Source organism: Neophocaena asiaeorientalis, unplaced genomic scaffold (assembly GCF_003031525.2).
Source record: "Neophocaena asiaeorientalis asiaeorientalis breed wild unplaced genomic scaffold, Neophocaena_asiaeorientalis_V1.1 scaffold497, whole genome shotgun sequence".
NCBI classification, from domain to species: Eukaryota; Metazoa; Chordata; class Mammalia; order Artiodactyla; family Phocoenidae; genus Neophocaena; species Neophocaena asiaeorientalis.
This window is the reverse complement of record NW_020174568.1, coordinates 1,157,599-1,182,874: the sequence shown is the minus strand read 5'-3', so window position 1 is coordinate 1,182,874 and position 25,276 is coordinate 1,157,599. Positions and strand designations below refer to the sequence as shown.

At 40.5% G+C, this 25,276-nt stretch overlaps 1 protein-coding gene across 2 annotated transcripts in view; it reads right to left on the bottom strand.

The window, feature by feature from the left end:
• Window positions 1–25,276, bottom strand: part of LOC112408377 (E3 SUMO-protein ligase RanBP2-like) — a 56,242-nt gene that overhangs the window by 16,393 nt on the left and 14,573 nt on the right. For both annotated transcript variants that reach the window (XM_024757973.1, XM_024757972.1), the window contains 13 exons: window positions 21,895–21,982; window positions 19,339–19,548; window positions 18,160–18,341; window positions 17,895–18,070; window positions 17,613–17,736; window positions 16,779–16,940; window positions 16,373–16,510; window positions 16,150–16,296; window positions 14,893–15,072; window positions 14,722–14,805; window positions 11,730–11,865; window positions 8,401–8,495; window positions 2,750–7,535 (listed from right to left, as the gene is read on the bottom strand). In XM_024757973.1, the coding sequence (XP_024613741.1) occupies window positions 2,750–7,535; window positions 8,401–8,495; window positions 11,730–11,865; window positions 14,722–14,805; window positions 14,893–15,072; window positions 16,150–16,296; window positions 16,373–16,510; window positions 16,779–16,940; window positions 17,613–17,736; window positions 17,895–18,070; window positions 18,160–18,341; window positions 19,339–19,548; window positions 21,895–21,982 (6,508 nt within the window). The remainder of the gene's footprint in view (window positions 1–2,749; window positions 7,536–8,400; window positions 8,496–11,729; window positions 11,866–14,721; window positions 14,806–14,892; window positions 15,073–16,149; window positions 16,297–16,372; window positions 16,511–16,778; window positions 16,941–17,612; window positions 17,737–17,894; window positions 18,071–18,159; window positions 18,342–19,338; window positions 19,549–21,894; window positions 21,983–25,276) is intronic.

The following is a 25,276-nucleotide window of genomic DNA, read 5'->3' as shown; positions in this document are numbered from 1 at the left end:
ATAAAAAAAAAAAAAAAAAAAAAAAAAATCCTGCTTTTACTTACTGATCATTGAAAAAACTACTATTAACAACTATAAATTAAAAGGGTATTTAAAAAGTGCAGCCACAATCATACTTGGAATACTAAATGGTTTAGCAAAATATCCATACATTTGCGATAACTGAAACATTAAAGAAATCATAAGCAAAGATTAGTATAAATACAAAACTAAAGCAAAGCCAACCTCGATGAGACCCTACAAGGAAAGTTAACGATTGCCAAGGATGGTGGGTGATTAGAATTACATCCAATTTTCTGTATTTCCAAGCATAATAGATAAAATTAAATTAAACCCGTTATCCTCTGGGTAAATAATTCTGTAGGAACCCTAAGACAATTTCTATTAGCTGAAAGACCAAAAACAACAAAAAGACAAAAGATGGAGAGAAAAGGAACTCTTCGTACAATATGTTCTGGTCTATAAAGAAGGATTTCTGGCTAAAGGAACTGATAAGAGTAAGCAAACCATGAAGCATGCTCTGTACCAACTGGCACTATCCAATATAGCCGCCTGACCACACTTGGCTATGAAGCACCTGCAGTGCAACCAGTCCAAAGTGAGATGTGCTGCAGGTGTAAAAATATACACTGGGTTTTGAAGATTGATAAAAACAAAAAACCAAAAAAAACCCACCAAAAACAAGGGGGAAAATATCTCATTATTAATTTTTTATACTGATTAGAAGTTGAAATGGTATTTTGGACATAATACGTTAAGCTGAAGAGAGTAATAAAATTAATTTCATCTGTTTCTCTTTTTAGTTTTAAATGTGACTACTAGAAGCTTTCTCATTACACACAGGTTGCATTTTATTTCTACTGGATGATGCTGATCCAGAGAATAGCCCTTTTGCAATACTGAACTTGCCTTTCACCCTCCTTTGTTACAAAAACGTAGCATTAATTCCTAGCCAAGGACCACAAAAAGACACTGTGAGATAGAGATTCTTGTTTATCAGACAGCCTCGAGTCTTCATCTCTACGGTCCTTTGAAACCATGACATTCTCAGACTTGAAACAGAACAGGACTCTTTGTCCTGCAGCAGTATTTTGGTAAATTTGCTCTCAGACCAAGGACTCTTCACCTAGGGCCCACAGAATCTGTGTACAAGTATGTACCCTTTATAGAAAAAAGTCCACACTATTCACATAATTTTTCAAAGAATGAATCCTTAAGAATAAAGGCTAAGAGCCGCGATAGCCAGCAGTACGACTGGTGTACTTTAAAACTGAGGGTCCCAGAACTCACAGGTTGTCATGTGGTCATTGTAGATGTTTGACAACTTGTAACTCAGCTGTGTTGCTCAAGATACATTATTAAACCCTAACAGTGAGTTTTCCTCTCCACAACCTACTCCTGACCGTCTCTAACAGAGCCAGCTGCCAAGTACTCCATTACAGCACCAACGCTTTCTCCCACAAGTGGTCTGTACTACACCGGGAACACACCAGGATATAATGGTAGCTCTTATACGTGGGGCCTACTTTCAGACACAGCATCTTCCATGTCCAAAAAGAAAGCGCTAAAAGAAACACTCGGTTCCCTGTGGTACATACGCTGCTGCCATCATGTTTGGACACTGGCAGACGATAAAGGTTAGGTAACATACAGGTCTTCATTAATCACAGTTGAAAACAGCATCTGATGTGCAAAACAGAGAAAGGGAAAGACCACACGGATCTACCTCAAAACAACGTTGTAGTAAAGCAATTATAGCCCAATAAAGATGTTAAAAAAAAAAAAAAACAACAACAACGCTGTACAACATGTGAGAAAACATGCCATCCAAGTACACGAGAGCAGCATTAAGGGGTCACGCGGGCATTCTGTCACATGCATGCTGCAGCGTTAAGCCCTTAACTGCACACAGCCAGTTACTCTGCTGAGGACCAGCAGCTGCTGAAAAGATCGATGTCCTCTCACACTGCCAGTGCCAGCTCTGTACCTTTATTCCCAGGCTGGGAGGAAGGAGTGCTGCTCCAAAATGCCATTGGATTAGATTTAAAAAGGCTAAAATTAAATCCTAGAAAATAAAGAGTATTTCATTTTTGAACATATGGAGAATCAAAGTGAATATAATTTTAAAATATAAAAGCCAGAGTCCATCCATTTACACCAATGTGGCCATCTCACGTACCCATTTATCCCGAGGGCTTCATTCTTTGCTCATTTAACAAGTGGTGGCAAGACTGCCTTACATAAAATGTGAACATCTCAGTACCGTGCTCTCTGAGTGACAAGAACATACGGATAATAATCTGAAGAACGAACCTGCTCACGATTCATGCTCGAGGCCCTAAGCTGGACCCAGTCCTGAGCTGAGTCCTTGTGCTCTGCTCGGACAGACGCATCTCCCAGGAACCAACATCTCCTAAACAACTTACACACAAGCTCTCTGCTGCTGTTTGAACATCTGAACACTCACCAGTAAACTGCTTTAGGGAGGAAAAAATTCTGCACAAGTATTTTTTGGCTGTTCACAGAGCACTGTGTTTATGAGCCGACTTTTACTAAAACGTTAGCCTGCTATAAAGAGTCCACACCAAGATAAACGTTAAAAAAAAAAAAATGAGAGAGGGAGAGAGGGAGGGAGGGCGAGAGAGAAAAAAAGAAAGAAAGGAAAAGGAAGGAAGGAAGGGAGGGAGGGAGGGAGGGAGGGAGGAAGGAAAGAGACAAATTCTGCTTAATCTAAAGGCTAAGTGCTTACCCTTTTCTGGTGTTTTAAACGTGTGACTGGTTGAGGACTGCTCCTTTGGAAAAGCAGGAGAGGGGTTTTTGACTTTGCTGTTGGAAGACGGTGTGAGATCAGAGCTCTGCGACTCTTGGTGACCACCAGGCTCCGCACTTTTTTCAGATCCACTCTGGGCTGCTGAACTGGCCTCACTACTGTTATTTTTCAAAGGTGCATTAAAACTAAATCCAAACAAAGACCCAGTAGCTGAACTGTTGCCAAATGCAAATGGTTTTGACTTTTCACTGCTAAAAATGCTTTTAACAGACTCAGAACCAAATACAAACTTTGGAGGTGAAACCACTGCTTTTGTTGTTGTTTCAGGTGTGCCAGACACCCCGCCAACTTCTGAGGTTGCACCTGCCGCGTCATCACCCTGTGCCGAATCCGTCCGTTCTCTGGTGGTTTCCTCTAGCACAGCTACGGCGACTTTGCCGCATGGTGACTCTCTGGGAGTAGTCGAACGAGAAACATGAGGTGTTATCAAAAAATCTTTTTCTTGGGCTAGTTTTGCTTCATCAAATATTTTCTTAAACGAGTCTGCAACATCCTGTAGTTTAAAACGGACAGCTAAATGCTCTACTTTTCTTTCTCCGTCTGCAAAATCACATGCGGTCCACACCCACACTCTTTCTGTCCCTTTCATATTTTGCAAAGTCATGTCTGGAGTTATTCTGTGGTTGGCACAAAGCTTTAATACCTGGTCCCTTCTCATCACTATGCGAACTTGCTTATTATCATAATTCTGTAAAATCTTTATGTCGCCAATGCCTCTTTCTTTCCACTGCCCAGCATCTTTATCATACCTATAGAGTTTGGCTCTGTGACTAAAAACAACTTGTTCATTTTCCTCACCACTGGACACCTCGACTAGATCAGGCAAAGGGACGACAGGTTCGAAGTGCTGTCCATCTCTCTCCTCCTCCTGAGTGACATCAGAGTCTTCATCTGTGCCCACTGAGGCCCCACTGTGATTTAACTTGGCAGGAGACTTAGACGGGCTCAAAGCAGATTTAAAACTGAAGTTAAACCCGGTGGTTGACTCACCGAAGCGGAAGAGATTTTTCCTCACGGGGCTGCTGGCCAGCGGGGAGGCATGCACTGAGCTGCTACTCACGCTGTCGTCCAGAGCGTCTTCCCTTAGGTCATAGCTGTCCCACTCGAGGGTGGGCCCGGCGGCCTCAGGACTTGGCATGCCGCTCACGGCCGCAGCGCTGGCAGCTCCTGCTCCTGAGCTCTTACTCTCTTCATCAGTGACTTTTGCTTGATCATTCGTCAAAAACGTCTTGAAATCTTTCAGTCCGCTCTTCATCTCTTCCGCCCTCTGGATTAGCTTGGCAGCTCTGCCAGTATCCACAAGCTTATGGGGAGTCTGCAGTGGAATATCTAACAGAAGTCGCTGGCATTCCTCAAATTTCTGTTTGAATTCTTCAGCCAGCTCGGGTGTTTTGAATTTTGCTGCCAGCTGCTCTAGTTTGGCATCGCCATCAGAAAAATCACTAGCCAACCACATCCAGGCCCTGTCCGACCCGGAGAGGGGCTTCAGGTGCATGGTGGTGGTGATCCAGTGGTTGGCACACACCTTCAGCACCTGCTCTCTCCGCATCAGCATCCTCAGTTTACCGTTAACTTCATTTTTGAGAATTTTTAAGTTCCCCAAACCCCTTTCTTTCCACTGACTTATCTCAGCATCAAACCTAAACAATTTCACCCGCTGTGAGTAAAGAACTTTCTCATCTTCTTCTCCTGTGACAAGCTCCACTTTCTCAGGCATCTGGACGACTGGTTCAAAATGGATATCGTCACTGTCCTCAGTCTTATAGGCGTCATCATCTTTCTCAAGGTCAGCGCAAGTGTCAGCTTTATCAGCCATTTTACTACTTTGTGAGGAGAATAACTTCTCTCCAGCACCCGAAAAGCCCTTGAAATTGGGGTCTTTTTTGCCAAACTGAAACCCTTCTCCTGAATTTGATTTTGCAAGATCTGCAAAGGTAAAAGTGCTGCCAGTTTGACCAAGAACCACAGCACCCCCGTCTTTCTGAGCGCCAGCATCCTGAGCCTGGCATCCAGCGTCATCTCCAAAGGGCTTTTCACTCTTCCTCCCCTGACTTCCCAGCTCCTGAATGCCAAATTTAAACCCGTCAGCAGACACAGGGACAGAAAAACTAAATCCTTCTTTTGTTGACTTAGAGTCTGTATTAGAAGAACTCTGAAGTGTAAATGAAGGTGTATTTTCTTGATCCACACGCCCAAATTTAAATCCTTGTTCTGTACTGCCAAACTTAAAGGCTTTTTCTGAAAAGCTACTTTTAAATCCTGTTCCCACCTGACTTCCAGAAGAGTCATTTGCCTTAGTTGTTGAGCCCAAAGTGAAAGCTGAAGGTTCTTCTGCAACAGGTTTATGGGCTGGTTTAGAGACATCACAAGCCACACATTTTAAGGAAGAACTCTCATTTCGCACAAAGCAAATGCTGCAATCCCACTGTCCTTCCTTCTTGGTGAATATCCCTTCTAGACCACTCTTTGGAGCCTTGCTTGTCTCTGAGGCGCCAAACTTGAAAGAGGCAGGTGCTGGGACAGCAGAAGCAGGTAAACTCTGTTTTCTTGGATTCTGACAAGCCACACATTTTGTAGAACTTCCTTCATTTCGTACCAAACAAACACTGCAATCCCACTGTCCTTCCTTCTTGGTGAACATCCCTTCAAGTCCACTGTTTGGAGCCTTGCTTGTCTCTGAAGACGCAGGTGCTGAAGCAGCAGAAGTGGGTGGATTCTGACAAGCCACACACGCGGCCGCACTTGCCTCATTTCGCACTAAGCACAGACTGCAATCCCACTGTCCTTCCTTCTTGGCGAAAACTCCTTCAAATCCACTCTTTGGAGCCTTGCTTGTCTCCGAAGCACCAAACTTAAAAGAGGCAGGTGCTGGGACAGCAGAAGCAGGAAAACTCTGTTTTCTTGGATTCTGACAAGCCATACACTTTGCAGAACTTCCTTCATTTTGTACTAAGCAAACACTGCAATCCCACTGTCCTTCCTTTATTGAAAAAACAGATCTGAAATCACTGCTGGCAGATTTAGGAAGATCTCCCTGGCCAAATTTAAAGGAAGGCTGCTGAACAAATGAAGATCCACTTTTGTTAGCAGACTTTGTATTCTGACATGCAATGCATCTAGATACAGTGGGTTCATTTCTTACTAAACAAATACTACAATCCCAGTGACCTTCTTTCTTTGGAGTAATCAATGCAAATCTATCTGGAGTATTTTCTGAGCCAGATTTAGGAGTGGAAACAGTTTCAACTAACGATGAGCCAAGGAGCTCTTTACTGCTTGGGTTTAGATTTTGGCAGGATACACATTTCTCAGCAGTTGCGGCATTCTTTAATGAGCAGCTGTTACAATGCCACCAAGATCCTTCTTTCTTTGCAACCTGAAATTCAAAGTTCATGTTTCCGGCAGCAGATTTGCCAATATCCTTGTCATGAGCCGTGGGTTCTTTTATAGTTCTCGTAGACTGACTGGAAGTTGTGGCTCTGTTTGCTCCTGAGGCTTTTAACATGCTCTGGGCCTCTTCAAACTTGCACTTAAAAAGTGCTGCCTCCTCGGGTGTCTTGAATCTAATAGCAAGCTGTTCTGGTTTGGGCGACTCGTCTGCATAGTCCAGAGCGTACCACACAAAGGACCTGTCTGAGCCGGCGTTGGGCGCCAGGGCCATGTCTGGGCTGATGTAGTGATTCGCACAGATTTTCAACACTTGCTCACGTCTCATCAGTAGGCGGATTTTACCGGAGGTTTTGTGCCTTAGTATCTTTACGTTGCCAATTCCACGCTCCTTCCATTCTCTTGATCCTGCATCAAAACGATACAACTTGGCACGATTGCAGAAGAACTCTTCCTCGTCCTCCTCACCAGTTCTCACTTCAATCTTATCGGGAAGAGGCACCACTGGCTCAAAGTGAGGGCCGTCGTCGTCCTCGTCCCCGTGTGCACTACCCCCATCAGTATCATGACTCTTGTTGGCCGGCTCTGCGGCAGGCGTTCCAAACACTGATTTCCCTGGACCGTGGAAAGTAAACATATCATCACTGCGTCGAAAACCAGAATTCTTTTGCTGATTTGGGCCCATGTTTTCAGTGAATGAAATTCCAGGCACATTTTTGCTTCCAAAATTGAATGTATTTCGAGGTCCAATGGTCTGAGCAGCTTTTGTTCCACCGTAGCTATCTCCTTGCAATGGTTTGTCTGAGGTCAGGAGACCTAAAAGGCTTTCACTATTAGTGTAAGTCGTAGAAGGGGGCTGTGCCACAACCTGTGGTGAGGAAAATGTGAAGTCGCCATCGTTTGATTTGAAATTTGAATTAAATTTAAAAGGAGTTGGCTGTGATGTACGCACAGGTGCTGCCAAAGACGGCCCCATGCCTTCACCTGGCACGGGCTGGACAAAAGTGGCTTTTCCAAACTCCATACCCTTAGATTCTGCAGATCTTGAAGCATGAGCTGCAACTGGAGGTTTTGTAAAATAACCTGGTTCTGGTAAAGGTGGATTTGTGCTTGTCTGTTGAACATTGTAATTAAAGTAATCATCACCCCTAGGTGACAGAATTCCTGTTGCAGGAGACTCAAAACGCAACGGGGGACCATACATCTCTTGAGAGAACATACAAGCAGACGAACTCTGCACTGGTGGTGTGGGCATCTGCTGTGAGTAGGCGTAGATATGCTGCTGAGGTGGAAGCCTATTCATGCCGTAAACTGGTCCCTAGGAAAAAAAATAAAGAGCACATTTTTGTAGGCTGTCTAGAAAACTATAGCTTAACTAGATACAACCCAATTCTCATAAACCTCAAGCATGAGTACAGGGTAAATACATCACTAGGGCATACAGTGCATCCTTAAGAGAAGACACTTCTACATTACTGCAAAGACACTTACAGCTCTAGTCCTCCTTGGAATATAACGAAAATTGCCTTAACTAATGACAGCACCTTAAAAACCTAATTCTCCTACAACAGATCCATAGAATAAATACCTTCCTCACTCCTAAACAAGGGGTCCAATGATGTTAACCATGATGATGATGACAATGAGGACTAACGTTTGTTAACATGCCAACTGGGCACAGTTCTAAGCACTGTACATATGTTATCTCATCTTAATATCCTCGAACACCCTATGAATTAAGGCATTATTATCCCCATTTTACATATGAGGCAACTAATGCATAGAGAAGTTAAGAACTGAAGAGCTAGAGGCACCCAAGCCCGGTGTCTCTACCCGGCTCTGCTGGATGCCGGTCTCCGTGGACACTTGGTCACAACGCCCCAGGCCTGCAAGTTACACACAGCGCTCCAGTGAGGATATCACAGTCCTGCTTCTGTCACGACCGAATGACGAAGGACCCACCACCACCCCAATTTAAAAATATTCTAGATGTTCACATTTATTGTAACATAGAAATTAACTAACTGAGAAACATACTTCTATAGCTGAGAAAAATTTAAAATATCTGTTATCTGGTGGGACATTTAAGTTTTAACGCTGAACTACTTCTTGAATTTCTCTGTAGGAAGCCTGGACAGTTAAAAAGGAGATACTTATAAATGTATAAATTATTCCTTTGTTACCTTTGTGGGAGTAACATTAGCTGCTGGTCTGAGTAGATACTGGGAATTATATGCTGGTGACTGACTATAATACATTGAATGGCCAGTAGTTGCAACTAAAAAAAAAAAAAAAGAAAAGAAAAAAAAAGAAAGAAAACACTGTTAAAAAAAGTCTATGCTGCAATTAGGACTATCTAGGCAAGAACTATAAATACAAAAGCAGTAGAAATCAAAGAGAGATTTAACTACATAGATTTTTTTTTTTAATTTCTATACATCAAAATACATCATCATAAAGATTACCAAGTGACAAACTAGGAATGACCGCTAGGTGTGACACAGGAGGAGTGAGAGCAGCAGCAGGGTGTCAGCAAGAGCAGAGTCCCCACAACAAGCACCACAAGGAGCCAAGATGAGCGGTGGGGCCGCGCCCTGAGAAAGAGGGGCACGACGGGGAGGTACAGTCGTGCCGCGTCAGAGACACGGGGGATACACTAGCCACAGGAAGGACTTAAGGAACCAAAACGCACGTCATGGCCTCAGGGCCACATTTTTGAAGTGAGCCTTGAAAATCTGCAGAATGACATGGCTGCATTTTTTAAACTCAAGCTGAGAACGTTCAGGTCAAAAATCACCTAACAAATTCATGCAAAGGATCTCACAAGTAACACAAAATGTGTTCCCTGGCTTAATAAAAAGGGCACAGCATGACTGACACTCATGCTGGTGTCCAAACTATCTGCTCCATCTGCTTTGTGTGTGTGTTATCAGGAAACCAGCAACTAGAAGACACTCATGTTGATGGTAAAAACAACCAACAATCATTTACTTGATCTGTTTTAAGAAAGTTTTAACAGAAAACAAAACAACTTAAAGATCATTTATACCTTTACACAGAAGAGGAAGCAGAAATTGTGACCCAAGAGGTGCTGGGCAGCTGATTGTGGAAAGCCCTAAAAAAGACCCAGTAAAGGCGAGCCAGGCTGTCTATCCCCTATGCAGTTACCAGAGAAACAGAGCCACTGCAGAGGCCCAAGCCTGAGCGTGGAAAACTAACGGGCTGCCTGATGATGGCTACCATGACATATTCTGGGGAGAAAACAGGCAAAGAACACAGAACAAGATGATGGATATAAGCCAAGAATCATAAAGTTTGAAACTTAACTGGTGACTTTATCAGGGATAGTGAAAAAAAGTACTAAAAACATCCTATAGAAAAAAGGCACCCAATGAACAGATAACTCATGAAATATAAAGGATTATGAAGTGTTGAGCATGCCTAGTACTAAAAAAACAAAAACTTAAAAGCTGGTTTTGTTTTTAAAAATAGGCAAGGTTTTTATAAATTGGTAATAGCAAACACTTCGCAAGAGTGCAAAGAGATAGGCACTACCAGATACTGGTGGTAAGAGTGTAAAACCAGCACAGCTTCTCAGGAAAGCCATTTCCCAACACAAGAAATTTTACAAAACCCTAAAATCCTAGGACTGTGTTCACAGCATTATTTACAATAGCAACAACTGGAAATTTAAAAATAAGGAAATAAAATCTGCAGAGCTTCCACTCTGCAAAAAAACATTGAGTAGAAAACTGCTCAGAACTTAAATATTTAAAAACAGGCTACTCGTCTCCATACAACGTGATAAAGTTCTCTAATATACAAAGAGAGAGGACCAGAAGGAAATGCTCCAAAATGTTAGCAGAACTCTGTGTGATATGGTTAGTGTTTACTTTTCTTTACACTGGTCAGTACTTCTGAATATTTTATTATAAGCTTATTGTTTTTTAATCATCTTCTTTTAAAAAGACAATGACCATCTTGGCACATCTGCACCTTCATTAAGAAAAACAGTCTGTGAACACAGGAATGGGAATCAGGAGACCTGAGCTCTCCTCTCAGGGCCACAAAGCTGCCTGCGACTTTGTCAAATAGTCACTTGGGGTCTCCATTTTTCTCACTTGTAAAATGAGGATGTGCTGCTTCTACCCATTTCATAGAGTAACTGCAAGAATAAAATGAGACAATGTGAATGTTATGCTTATATGTGTGCGTAACAACCAGAAGACCTGTTATGCCTGTACAAAGAAGAAGAAAACAGAACTTGTGACCCACAGGTGCCAAATGATGACTCCACACAGCACTCGGAGAGCCAAGGAGAAAGCCAGCCAGCTTGCCTATCTTCTGTAGTCAAGGCTCTACGCAGTGCACAGGGTTTAGGTAAACAATGTTTAAACTCTGACTTCTCATGTATTTATCTGTGACTTACATACGACATTTAGTGAGTTTGACTTCACAAAGATTTTTCTATTACTTTGTGCGCACCTGGAGGACACTGTTACGAGAGGACCATGAGTTTGCCTTAAGTATGGCCCTATGGACCATCAAACAAATGTGTGAAACTAGGCCACACCATTCTGAATCAAAACCAATTAATCTAATTACCAACATTTCAGGAATCTGTCTCATGTGAAAGAAGCCTATTTTCCCCATCACTCTGGCTGCCTGGGGACAAGTGGCTTTAGCACTAGAGTTTGAACCCCGGCTCTACCAATAACTACCTGTACAATAAAGGGTAAGTTACCTAACCCTTCCAAACCCATTTCCTCATCTAAAAAATGTGGATTCATGATGGTACCCACCACTCTGGGTCACTGTCATTAAATTAAATTACATACACAAGCACCTTGGCACACAGACAACCACAGGAGACACAGTCCGGACCCTTTGGTTCATTAGGTGTTTAATGCATATTCTAAGTAAATGCCTAATGCACACCACCCACACACAAATGCTCACAATAATCATGTGATGCAAAGTATTAGTTCCAGGTTTCAAACAAACTGGCTCAGAGAGGAAAGTTAAGAGAGCACAACCTAAAACTCCAGTATGCTCTAGCTCCACACTCTTTCCTTCTATATATGACCACAGTATTTCAAAATAAAAAGTTTCCCAGGACTGTCATACCTCTCAGTATGTCATCAAAGTAATTCCCAAGACGTTTAAGTTCTTAACTAGCCATCTCTTAATGAATAACGCTGTCAGTTAACATTTTTTCAATCATAAGGCATAGCTCCAACTCAGTCTCAGCTCCTCTGAGATGTGCATTAAAAGGTTCTTTAAGCCTTTAGCCTTTATATAAACAGGATCAGATAAAGCTTGTTTTGTTTCTGCTTAGAGTTATAGAAATCCTGGTAATACCAAATACAGCTTAAGTAACATATAGGCAGACACAGACAGACATGTATAAAGATAAATGTATACAGACAAGGTGATTTCACAAGTTACCTGTTCAAAGGAGGAGAAAGTACAGACTTCACTAATACCTGGGAGTATCCAGTTGCCAACTCACCTGTTAGTGGGGCCCCATGAAAATTCTGTGACCCCTGATATCCATCAGGCACTGAATCTGGTCCATAATTCTCTGTAGGCCAACGATGAGGGGACCCTGAGTTACCGCTGTTTAGTTTCAACTCCTGCATTTCTTTCTGTTGGAAGAGGAAACAATTTTAAGCAATTATATCACGGCAGACACAGTGTTAGAGCAAACTTAATACTTGATGATGCCTTTTAAGAGATTCTATACTCCAGTAGGATCTGAGTACCAGGTGCTGATTTAAAACATGATCCTTAATTTGTCAAAGCTTGTTATTTGCTCCCATTCTTTCACTCCTTAGTACCATTACCTAATTCATTCATTCTAGAGTCAGCTCTAACCTAAACAATGGCCTCATCTCCCTTTCCATTCTGCATTGGCTTAAAGTAATCTTTCTAAAGTTCAGCTCTAGCCAAGACACTTACCTGCTCAAAAAAACAAGTACCTACGAAATGAACTTCTTTCTCTGACACTGCCAGTGCTCAGCAGCATCGCCCCAAACACCCTTCCAGAGCCTCCCTGCACCTGCTCTGCTCTTCAGTCCACCTGGACTGCTCTACACCCCACATTCCCTCCCAGACTAGCCTCCCACTCAGCCGCATACGCGGTGCCAAACACTGCCAACCTCTCAAGGTAAAGCTCAAATGCTCTACTGGGAAAGGGAAAACTGCTAACACTTGCTCGGAATATATTACCTATAGTATACTGTATATATTATGTGTATACAATGACACATTCCAGACAATTTACTTACGCTCTTAGCTCTTAATTCTTACAAAGTTCCAAACCGGCAGACATAATGCCTTCCAATGACAGCTAGTGGTCAGCAATCAGATCCATCACTTTGTAGACAACCAAATGACAACGCCCTCCCCAACCCCAGAACCTACAAAGCAGGCACTTTTCAGGAATAGTAAAATTAACAAATGAGGTCAGAGACAAATCCAGAATGTCTGCTCTCTTCTCCTAGAAGTATTTTAGAGGGAATTCCCTGGCAGTCCACTGGTTAAGACTCAGCGCTTTCACTGCCGTGGCCCCGGGGTTCAATCCCTGTTCGGAAAACCAAGATCCCACAAGCCGCACAGTGCGGCCAAAAAAACAAGAGTTTTAGGAAAAGAAACTGTCCGAAAACTGTAACTCTTGAGGTGAAAAATATCTTGAATTTTCAAACTAAAATTTTCCCTGTTCGTCTATCTACTGTGTCTAGTCCAGATGCTACACATCCAAAAATAAGAAACTGATGGAATCAACTGGAAAACTTTATTGGTCACTACTGGTATCTGGACCATAGATTTAAATATGCAATTAAAGCTATAAACATAATTTTAAAAATTCAAACAACTAGAACATATGATGAAAACCGGTTTCAACAATTCTCACTCAACTTTACAGATGAGAAGCCAGACAGACAGAAAGATAAGGAACTCCCTGATCTGAGATCATTCATCAATGGCAGTTAGTACTAGAACTCAGCTTTCTAGGCACACGGACTAGTCCTCCACTACTAGTGCTTCCAAGAATACAATGTTGGGTACCAGAAACCTACATGGTAAGTATGTAATATCATAACAAGCCACGATTATAAAAAATTAACATACAAAATCTTTGTGCAGGGACTTCCCTAGTGGCACAGTGGTTAAGAATCCGCCTGCCGATGCAGGAGACATGGGTTCGATCCCTGGTCCGGGGAGATGCCACATGCCGTGGAGCAGCTAGGCCTGTGTGCCACAACTACTGAGCCTGTGCTCTAGAGCCCCTGAGCCACAATTATTGAAGCCCATGCGCCCTAGAGCTCACGCGCTGCAACTACTGAGCCCATGAGCCGCAACTACTGAAGCCTGTGTGCTCCGGGGCCTGTGTGCTGCAACTACTGAGACCGAGTGCTGCCACTACTGAAGCCGACACACCTAGAGCCCGTGCTCCGCAACAAAAGAAGCCACTGCAATGAGAAGCCCGCGCACCGCAACGAAGAGTAGCCCCTGCTCGCCACAACTAGAGAAAGCCCACAGGCAGAAACGAAGACCCAACACAGCCAAAAATAAGTTTAAAAATTAGACAAAAAAAGTGTGCAAATTCACAAGTGCAAAAAATACAAATAGTATTAAGTCTCACAAATTGCTGACAGCAGTGCAATAGTCACACACATAGCAATACTTCCTTGCTGTAACTTTAGAAGTATGAATGACTTAGTCCTTGTCAATGAGCGTGAAACAACTTACCTGTACTTCCAACTTCAAAGAAGTAAAGCTCCTTTGAGTGTTATGGTTAAGGTCACTTCCATAAAGTTAAAATAAAATCATGTTCACATAACTATTTCTTTACATAATTAAGTCAAATTCATATGAAATATTAAAAAGATAAAGAGACCTTTTGAAGTTTAGACCACTTGTGAAGTCCTAGATATAAACTTAACATACACAACCACAGTCAGTCTGAGACAAACTCACAGACAAAGGTATGAAGAGTATATTTCACTAGTTCAGTTCAATCACCTGGGAACCTCCTCTATGCCAGAAACAAGGCTATGTTTTGGATATAGGAGTCTCTACCTTTGAAAGATTCATATCTAGTGGAGGACGCAGACACTTAAGTAGTTTCAAAAATATGCCAAGTGTAGGGCTTCCCTGGTGGCACAGTGGTTGAGAGTCCACCTGCTGATGCAGGGGACGCGGGTTCGTGCCCCGGTCCTAGAAGATCCCACATACCGCGGAACGGCTGGGCCCGTAAGCCACGGCCGCTGAGCCTGCGCTCCGCAACGGGAGAGGCCACAACAGTGAGAGGCCCGCGTACCGCAAAAAAAAAAAAAAAAAATGCTAAGCGTCAAGATGAAAGCACGTAAAACACAGTACGATTCTACAGTCACATGGCAAAGGAACATTTTGAACAGTTTTAGAAATAAGTGAGAAAGTGGACAAGGAAGGAATCTAGGAATAAGAGAGGCACAGTTTAGAGAAATCAAGTGATTTACCTTAATGGCCTCTACTTGTTGGCAGATCATTTTCAATAAAGAATTTTGATCTTCTGCCCATGGAGGTGGTGTTTTGGGAGAATACTGAAAAAATAACAACAAAAAAGTACTTAAAACATTTAGAACAGAAATGTATTCCACAGTAGAGTGACTCATTTCTTCCCCACTTACCTTGTAACTTTTATTTGGTGATAGAGAGTATTTGGTGGGAGACGGTGTAGAATGTTTTATTTCTGAATCTGCATTTCGCAAAGAACCATTTCTATAAAGAGGCCCTCCTTCACTGAAGTCATCGAGCTCCTGCATGACTAAATTAAGCATCTCTTTTACAGATTCCAGGGGCACGGGCAACTAAAAACAAAAGGCATGAATCAATGGCTTTAGCCTGCAAAATTACCAAAGTAGAACTCTCTCTAAAATAAACACAGATTTTTTTTCTTACTAATTAACATTGTTCACTTTTATGTAACAAGCACATTATACTTTATGTAACAACAAACATGAAACTGCTGTGTAATCAAAGGCTTCCAACCCTCAAGTCCATGCTGTTTCTATCCCTCGTTAGCCACAGTAATGGCAGAGCAATGTTAACTGGGGAAGCTTGTCCACGTGAACAAAATTAAGTCACTGACGTTCACTAACTGATTTTTTTTCCTTCAGTACGCGGGCCTCTCACTGTTGTGGCCTCTCCCATTGTGGAGCACAGGCTCCGGACGCGCAGGCTCAGCAGCCATGGCTCACGGGCCCAGCTGCTCTGCGGCATGTGGGATCTTCCCGGACGGGGGCACGAACCCGTGTCCCCTGCATCGGTAGGCAGACTCTCAACCACTGCGCCACCAGGGAAACCCTAACTGATTTTGAATATGAGGAGAAACACAGATGTTGGAATGCACCAAACATAAATCCTAATCCAAGAGCAGCAACACAAACTAATCAACAAAACAGGTGGAAGGTTGAATGTAGTAAGGGTTAATACCATCACAACAGCCTCAAACTGCTGACAGCTGGGAAAAGGTAGTCACATCAGATGGTCATGATGAGAGAAACGCTCTCAAGTAGTCAGCAAACCACCTTTGATTTCAGTGACATGTTTAACTGTGAAGTCCATGCAGAAATAGTCCTTAAGTGGCAATATTTGTTGATTTCATTGCCAAGATAACAAAAATAAATGCGTACCTTTGAAACCTTTTCTAATTCCCTAACAAGCATTTTTTTGTAAGAGTATAAACTTAAATGCCCAAGTTTAAAAAAAACACACACCCCACCCCCCCAAACCTAAGGCAAAACAATGCCAATTAAATATTTAAACACCCTCCATTTTCCGCATTAATAAGGCACCACTAAGCATTTCTGAAATTACCAAAATATAAAACCAAGGCAAAAGTACTTATCAAAATAATAAGAAAGTACAAACAACCTGCAACTTACTTTCTTAACCACTGAGAGATCTGAATCACTGTCATCTAAAATCTTTATCAGGTAGTCTCTGGTCTTTCTCAGGTAATTTTTGCATTCTTCTTGTTCTTCAGAAGAAAGTGCATCATTTTCAATGTCTTCTGCTTTTCTGTGAAAAATCTATACACAGAGTGCTTTTATGAAACAATTATGTTTTAAAACAAAAACCTTTTAATTCAAGTACCACTCTACTTACCAGTGCAAGATTCCAATAAGAAACGACATTATTAATAGATTCAAAAGCAGCCACAGCATCGTCTATATTTCCATTAACTGCATCCAATATAGCACATGTTATGTGTGCTTCCTCTTCATATTCACCCATTTCAGATGCCTAAACATATTGGATAACTTTTAGTCAAATTGCCTCTACCCAGAATATCAAACCCAAATGATTTCCCAAAGATTTTACACGATCTAATGAGATTAGCATCTCAGTACTCTTTTCTGCCATACTGTATTTGTGACAGCTAGTGGACTTAAAAAACAAGACTTCCATGAAATAGCCAAGCAACAAATTTAAGCAGTTTATACTCCCACTTCTTTGTTTATAAATTGGAAATCCACATTTCCAGTTAGTTCACAAAGGGATCCTCCATTACCTGAATGTCTGCACTATGAAAATGTTTAAACAGAGGGTCAGTAGGTTCAGGGATACTGCTCTTCTTTTTAAGTATCTTCAACAATGGCAAAACCTTCCTCCAGTAATGAACACTTCTGCCTATGTATTCTCGTTGATCATAAAAAGAATTAAGACCACTGCCCTAAAAAAATACAAAGTTAGAAGAGACACAAACGATCAGATCCAAAAATTCATTTATAGATGGTCTGAACAACTGGTTAAAATTTCAAATCAAGGCAAAATAGAATCTCAAAAGCCATATGCTCACCTTTCCAAATACTGGAATAACTAACCACTTTAATACCAGTGACCATTCTAGAACCAACTTTTACACACTTTCAATGACACTAACTAATCAGGCAGCCCACTTTATTTTTTTAAAGTTGCTATTTTTAGACAGCCGAAATCTGCCACTCTTATAGGTGCCACAGTTTGGTCAAAGGGCTAAACTAATCTAATCTTGCCACAGAACAGACCTCAACTACTTAGCAAGAGATAATGCCCTTACCTACAGAGCCTTGTGCCACCAAACACATAAAAAAATCTTCAGGCTGGACAATATTTATCGTAAGGTAATTATAAGTAATAATAACAATGACTAATACTTATGGAACATTTACTGTGCCAGGCACTGTTCTAAGCACTCATGTATTAACTAGACTAACCACTCTGTGGCAAGATTAAGAAAATACGTTTCACCCGACATAATATGAATAAGCTGTTTTTAAAACTGAAAGGCTTTCAATGTAAAGTCTGTGATTTTAAAAAATGACAGTAATGTTCTTAAAAACTGCTTCCACTTCAGTGAACTCACCGTTTTCTGAAGGCACTTTGCCCAGTGCACAAGTAGAGCTGGCTGAAGGCCATGTTTTTCCTGGCCCCTTAGAGTGTTTATGTCATGCTGAACTAGAAGTCGCAATTTTGCTGAGGTTCCAGGTCTAAAAAAAGTTGTATTTAATAAAATTGATTTATAAACATGCAGTTCAACACTAACACGTATGTAAATCATCACATGATAATTACAAATTAAAACTTCACATGAGAATTAAAGTCCCTAGGCAATAAGTCAAAGGAGTATTCTTATTTGACTACTTACATTGCTTTTCTGTGGATTAGATTACAAACTGCATCCCACCAAGAGTTCTGTCTTTCTGTGCAAAGCTGTTTACACACAGGAAGTGGCAAGCACAGAGGCTGACAGAAGCTGTAGTGAGAATTACACCTCTCCTTTAATTGTAAGTGGCTGGTATATATTACTCCAAGTAGAAATACCTGTTTTTATTCAAAGAAAAATCAATTTAAGTAGAAAAAAAAAATCAAACAATACTCATAATGTTTAAGTTGTTAAAATCTCTGCTTACTTCAAGATCTAAAATACATATTGATTCAGGTGCATTTGTTTCAAGTCTTGAGGTTTCCTGGGGCAAATGATGAAAAAGCTGTTTTAGCCATTTTCGAATTGCAGGTAAGGCAGGCAATGAATTCCACTGTAAGCCAAGCCAGGTGAGGTGCTGAAGACTACCATTATGTAATCGAATGGCACCTGAAATACAAAAAAAATTGGCTTGAGGTTTTGGAAATCTTTGTGTCCCATCAGTTTTGCCAACATAAACAACTGACTCATAATAAATGTACCTTAATTTTATAACTGCTTTTCTATATCAGAGCACAGAAGAAATCTATGATAAGCAAAGTCTTATGTTCTTATTAGAAGTATTCAAACTCCATCTAGGAACTTTAATAAAGACAGTTATAATGGAAAACGTTCTTTTGAAGTCCATCTAAGAAGAAAAAAGAGCCTCACTAGAACTCAATAAAACAAAATCTACTGACAGAGGTAAAATAAAGAATAGCCACCAGTAAGAAATCTTGAAACAACAGATTTTCCTTTCAGTAAAGAAATATTAAAACAATGGGATACCACTACATTAGTCCATTAGGATAATAAATAGATCTTTTCCTCTACAAGAAATTCAATACTAAAAAAGTTATGGGCTTCAGAAAGCATAATAAATAGGTACAAGTTTTCTTGTAATATGGCAATTTGCAAGAGACTTAAACATGTTCATCAACTTTATCCCAGTAATTCTATTTTTAGGAATCTCTACGGAAAAAACTGAAATGGAGGCACTTTATATTAAAGTTTTCATCAGCATTTTAATATAAGTGAAAAAACTGGAAGCATCTTCAATACCCAACAATAAAAAGTGGCAAACAAATTATGGCTACTTCACTAAAAAGATCATATTGCCACTAAAAGTGATATTTAGAGAGACAGGATGAGAAAGAATTCATGAGACTAATCATGTGTACAGTATAAACAACTATTTACAAGAAAAACATATGCCACCACTAAGGCTACCCCAACCCCTCATACTACCCCAACCCTTCAAAAAACTTGCAAGGAATATAGGAAAATATTAAGTCATTATTTCTGGGTAATGAGATTATGGGCAATTTATTCCCCGTGTTGCTATTGTTTGTCTCCTAGTATAAAAGGATTAAAATGCAAAATGTTTCCTTAGAAAGATACAACTTACCAACATCATATCGAGCCAAATCCTCAGGATCTGGTGCTTGTACATCAAGGTTTCCAATATCATCGCTACCAAGGAAAGATCTATCCTTAGGTGACTGACTAGAAAACAGAGCATCATATACAGCAGACCGCCCACTTTCATTGGCAAAGGATTCTACAACCTCTTTTAAAAAGTCTTGCTTGTCACGACTTAAGTTTAGCAGCATATGCCCTGAAAAACAAATTATTTCCATCATTTAAAAAATAGATTGTTTTTATTCATCTCTCTCAATAGTTTCATTCACATACCCTAAGGGGAAATAACATGACTATCTCAGACCCAGCCCTCCAGCCCAACAACCACAGCTGGACCCAAAAGGGTGCTGATGTGAAAAATGAATAGACTACAGTGTAACAGTATCTGTATCTACGTACTAGAATAAAAGGAAAGAAAAAACTGTGTGCAAAAAATACCAAAAGGATGTCCATTTTAGATGGAAAAGTGTGGGATTCAAGTGGCCACAGGAGAACAGGACCAAGCTCAAATTTTCTGACCTGATAAACCTAACTTCTAAACCTGGCTGGTCAGAATCATCCTTTAAAAAGCTTAAAAATTTTCTTTTTTTATTTCCAGGCCCCACTCCCAGAGATTCTGATTCCACAGATTTAGGGTGAAGAATCTATTTTAAAAACGCTCCTTGGATGAAGTTCTAGGTCACATTACAACATGGATGCACCTTGAAAACACTATGCTAAGTAAAAGAAGACAGTTACCCAAAGACCACACTTTGTAAGATTCAATTTATATGAACTGTCCAGAACAGAGAGATATAAAGAGGCAGAAAATTAGTGGTTGCCTAGGACGAGGGGGTCTGGAGGAATGAGGAGTGACTGCTAAGGAGTACGAGGTTTCTTTATGAGGTGATGAAAATATCCTAAAATTGTGGTGATGACTGCACAACTCCGTGAACATACTAAAAAACCACTAAACTGTACACTTAAAATGGGTGAATAATATCATATGTGAATTTTACACAATCAAACCATTTTAAAAAAAAGTGGAGTAATTCTGCTGGTCAGTCAGGTTTGGTTACTGCCAGACCATTATCTCTCTGAAAATTTGCAAAGACAAACCCAGTAAGGCCCAGATCAAAGACAGTAAAATAAGTTCATTTTACAAACTGTGCAAAGGTAGAAGGGACACCTAAGAGAAAAACAGAAGGTCACTTCTTCAAGGACTCAAAGTCTGTCTCTCACAAAAAAGTAAGCTGTGGGACAGAGGGGCATTAATCAACAGTCTACCCACAGACAACAGCTTAGAGCTACTCTGATTTAAGTCCACTTCTTAACTCTTAACAAAGTCCTTTCAACTTTATATGAAAACTTCCTACAGAAACGTTTCCCCATGGAGCCTTCAGTTCACTGCTTGATTCACTGCCTGTGTGAACACCTGCAAGTTTCTGCCTTAACAAAGCCAGATAGTCTGTAACAGACCTTTAGGATCCATCCCAAATAGTCAAAACTGGGAATAAATCTAAAAATTCCAAGAACCTAACAGAATGTGAATATATACCTTCTATCTCTGTTACTATGATGTCAGTTCCTTAAGAGAGAGATCCAGAACTTTTTCATCTTTATATCCCCCATAGTAATGTCTTAAGCATCTGATGAGTAATTTATTCTTAGTTTAGGAAGTGCTTTAAAATATTCTGGATGGAGGGACTTCCCTGGTGGTGCAGTGGCTGAGAATCCGCCTGCCAACGCAGGGGACGAGGGTTCGATCCCAGGTCTGGGAAGATCCCACATGCCGCGGAGCAACTAAGCCTGTGTGCCACAACTACTGAAGCCCACGCGCTCTAGGGCCCGCATGCCACAACTACTGAGACCGTGTGCTGCAACTCCTGAAGCCCACGCGCCTAGAGCCCGTGCTCCGCAACAAGAGAAGCCACCGCAATGAGAAGGCCACGCACCACGACAAAGAGTAGCCCCCGCTTGCCACAACTAGAGAAAGCAAAAAATAAAATAAACATTAAAAAAAATTTTTTTTTTAAAAAGGAAAAAAAGGGTTTCCCTGCTGGCGCAGTGGTTGAGAGTCCGCCTGCCGATGCAGGGGGCGCGGGTTCGTGCCCCGGTCCAGGAAGATCCCACATGCCGCGGAGCGGCTAGGCCTGTGAGCCATGGCCACTGAGCCTGAGCTTCTGTAGCCTGTGCTCCGCAACAGGAGAGGCCACAACAGTGAGAGGCCCGTGTACCGCAAAAAAATAAATAAATAAATTTTTAAAAAATAAAAAGGAAAAAAAAATATTCTGGATGGAGGCTCTAGCAGCTAGATTAAGGGCGGGGGGAAGGGGGGTAAGCAGTTTCTCTACCCGGGAGCAAACAATATTTGTTCCTTTTAAAGAATATACAATTTCTTATCATTCTTTCTGTATCTCGCTCCCTAATCCAATATGGCAAAGAGAAACAAATGATTATGACAAATTATCTCCTGGACAGAGGGAAGATACTATCATAAGATGTGCCCAAACAGAAATTTTCTTTTCTTTTTAAAATAAAGTCAGTTAAACATTACTATTACCTGATTGGCTCAGACGATCACAGGCCATCATTTCCAGTAGATTTTGTCCAGCTTCTCCTTTTATAAATTTAATCTTTGGTCTTGGAACCTGATCATTTTAGAATCAAAAATCTTAATTTAGTGATACTCACATTTTTAACAGTAAGATGTTCCTTTCTATTACACTGTACTTTTTCGATAAAGAATAAACAGTTAGCCAGTGTTAAACAGAGTTGGAAATCTAACTGCAAAACACTCGGAACCAAGAAATTTAGATAATCTATAAAAGATGCCTACAAAGAGCACTTCTGAGAAATTACTTTCTACTAAAAGCACATTCAAGTTACAGCTGGGGAGTACTTGGTTAGAGACCTTTTCTACCCTGCAAAACAGAATGAGAGCAGTGGAAGAGATGACAGCTCTCCATGATCTGGCACTGGTGGGCCCATACTTGGAAATGCCACACTGTGGACAGCACATTTCCAGAGAATAATCTGAGATACCACTGGGATAACTGGGACAACCAAGAGAGTAAAAGGGCTCCAAGCCATATCCTACGAAGAAGAGCTGGAACAATTATGAATAAACAGAATGGTGAAAAGACGACAGCTGCATTCAGATATTAGGAAAAGAATCTTGTAAAAGAAGGGCTAGACTTTTTAATAGCACTAAAAGGAAAAACCACCACCAATGGGTAGCAGCTTGAGAAATATTTTTACTCCATATAAGGAAGCACCAAGAACCAAATTATCCAAAAACGCAACAGGCTATCTTGAAAAGCAGCAAATGTCCATCGCTGAAAATGTTCACTTCGACAACAAACACTTACTGGAGATATCCTAAAACTTAACTGTATGGATGGTGGGTGTAACTGCTGTTAAACCTCTAATGACTTTCTTAAATTGGTAGTGGGAGTATAATTTGGTACAACCTCTGTGAGGCTAGAAATTTGGCAATAGCTCTAAAACTTATAAATGCATAGATACACTTTGATGCTGCCATTCTTCTCTCAAGAATTTATTCCACCCGCAAATTTTCACATGTGAAATGGCATAAATTACTCGTTGCAGAATTATTTTGAAGTAGCATAGCAAAAAAGTAAACCTGGTATCTTGGTTTTAGGGCACTGGTTTAAAGAAACCCAATCTATGGTACATCCATAGAATGAAATAACATGCAAACATCAGAACAAATGAGGGTGCTGTACTCATGCCATGTTTTCTGGGCTGATATGGAAATATCACCAAGATATATTTCATGGAAATAAAGCAAAATAAATAGAATGTACAGAATTTCTTCTTTCTGTATTTTTTAAGAGTGTGTGTGCATAAAACATTTCTTGAAGAAGTCATAAGAAACTAATGACATTAGTTCCTCCGGGGAAGAGAAGTAAATGACTAAGGAACAGACACAGGAAGGAGTTTTCACTGTATATTCTTACATGCCACTACAATATGAAACCATGTGAATATAACCACCTTTCCAAAGATAATTTTTCAAAATAAATATATTACTTATGAACCTAAAAACTTCTGATTCTGAATTTTAGAAACATTAGTTTGACCTATGCTTTTACCCAGAAGTTTTCTAAGCATGAAGCCAAACTTAGTCACCTATAGATAGATGTTGAAGACCACAGAAAATAAGAAACAAAATGTGACATAATTCTTTTTGCTTTCAAACTGACCACAATTCATAACACTGGCACCTTTTCCAGAACTACTTAACCACTATCATTTGGGACCAGTAAATTAGTTATGAATGTACTCAGTCACATCATCTCAAATCAACATTTCCTCATCTTAATTAAAAGGTTTCAAAAGAGGGAATTCCCTGGCAGTCCAGTGGTTAGGACTCGGCGCTTTCACTGCCGAGGACCCCAGTTCAATCCCTGGACAGGGAACCAAGATCCCGCAAGCTGCACAGTGCGGCCAAAAAAAGGTTTCAAGAGAGAATTTGCTTAACTAGCTGAAACACAGACACGCAGATCTTCAACTTACGATGGGGTTATGCCCCAATAAACCCGTAAGTTGAAAATATCCTAAGTTGAAATGCATTTAATACACCTGACCTACCTTCAACGTGCTCAAAGCACTTACATCAGCCTACAGTCGGGCAAACTCATCTAACGCAAAAAGCCCATTTATTGTAAAGTGCTGAATAGCTCATGTGATTGAAAACTGTACTAAAAATGAAAAGCAGGACTGTTCTTGTCTCGGTACAGATGGCTGTAAGTCTTCATGGGTGTGTGACAGATGGGGGGTGCAGCCTGCTGCCACTGCCCAGCATCACAGGCGAGTATGTACCACGTATCACCAGCCCAGGAAAAGATCAACATTCAAAGTACAGTTTCTACTAAATGCGTAGCACTTTCACACCGTTGTAAAGTTGAAAATCTGTAAGTCGGACAATCGTAAGTGGGGGACTACCTGGACTCACTAGAACTACAGCAGTCCCCTAAGCAAGGGTCTGAAAACCCTACCATTAAAAAAGTTAGCCTCACGCAATCAATTAAGAGGGAGATTTAGTTTTTACTATTTAAAAAGGTCAACGTTTAATACAATAAACTAATGAATACAAGAAAAAAGAAACAGACTCACAGATATATAAAACAAACTAGTGGTTACCAGTGGGGAGAGGGAAGGAGGGAGGGGCAAGGTATTGGTGGGGAGTTAAGAGGTGCAAACTATTGTGTATAAAATAAGCTACAAGGATATATTGTACAACACAGGGAATACAGCCAATATTTTACAATAACTATAAATGGAGTATAATCTTTAAAACTGGTGACTCACTATATTATATACCTGTAACTTACTCAATACTGTACATCAACTATGCTTCAATTTTAAAAAGGCCAATGTTTAGGATGGTTGACTGTGTGTTAACTTAAAAATACACATTTTTTAAAAATTTAATACATTTTAGTTTCCATTAAAAATAAGAAAACTGTCAGCTACTTGAGGATTCTATAAAAATATTAATCATAAGTACCTTTTAGTGCTTATATAAATTAGCAAACTTCATTAACTTCACTAATTTTCACTAAAATATATTCCTTATGAACCAAAATGCTTCCACTGAGCACACCATAGCACTGTGGACCACATATCAACAGGTTTTTAAAAGATCTAGGTAATATGAACTAGAAGGAGGAACATTCTCTAAAAGTAATTCTATAGTGAACCCCTTTTTCTTTCTCTCAGGCAAAAGATTATTCTCTAAAGCTAACAATAATTTTTACAAGCTGGGCTTAATTCATTTTTTGGAAGACTGCTTATTTCTTTTCACTTCAGAATTACTAGAAGCTCACTAAAGAAAACATTAAAACTACAAAAATGAATTAGGGAAGGGAAAAGAGCCAGCATCTCATCATCTATAAATAATGGTTAATATTTTGGCG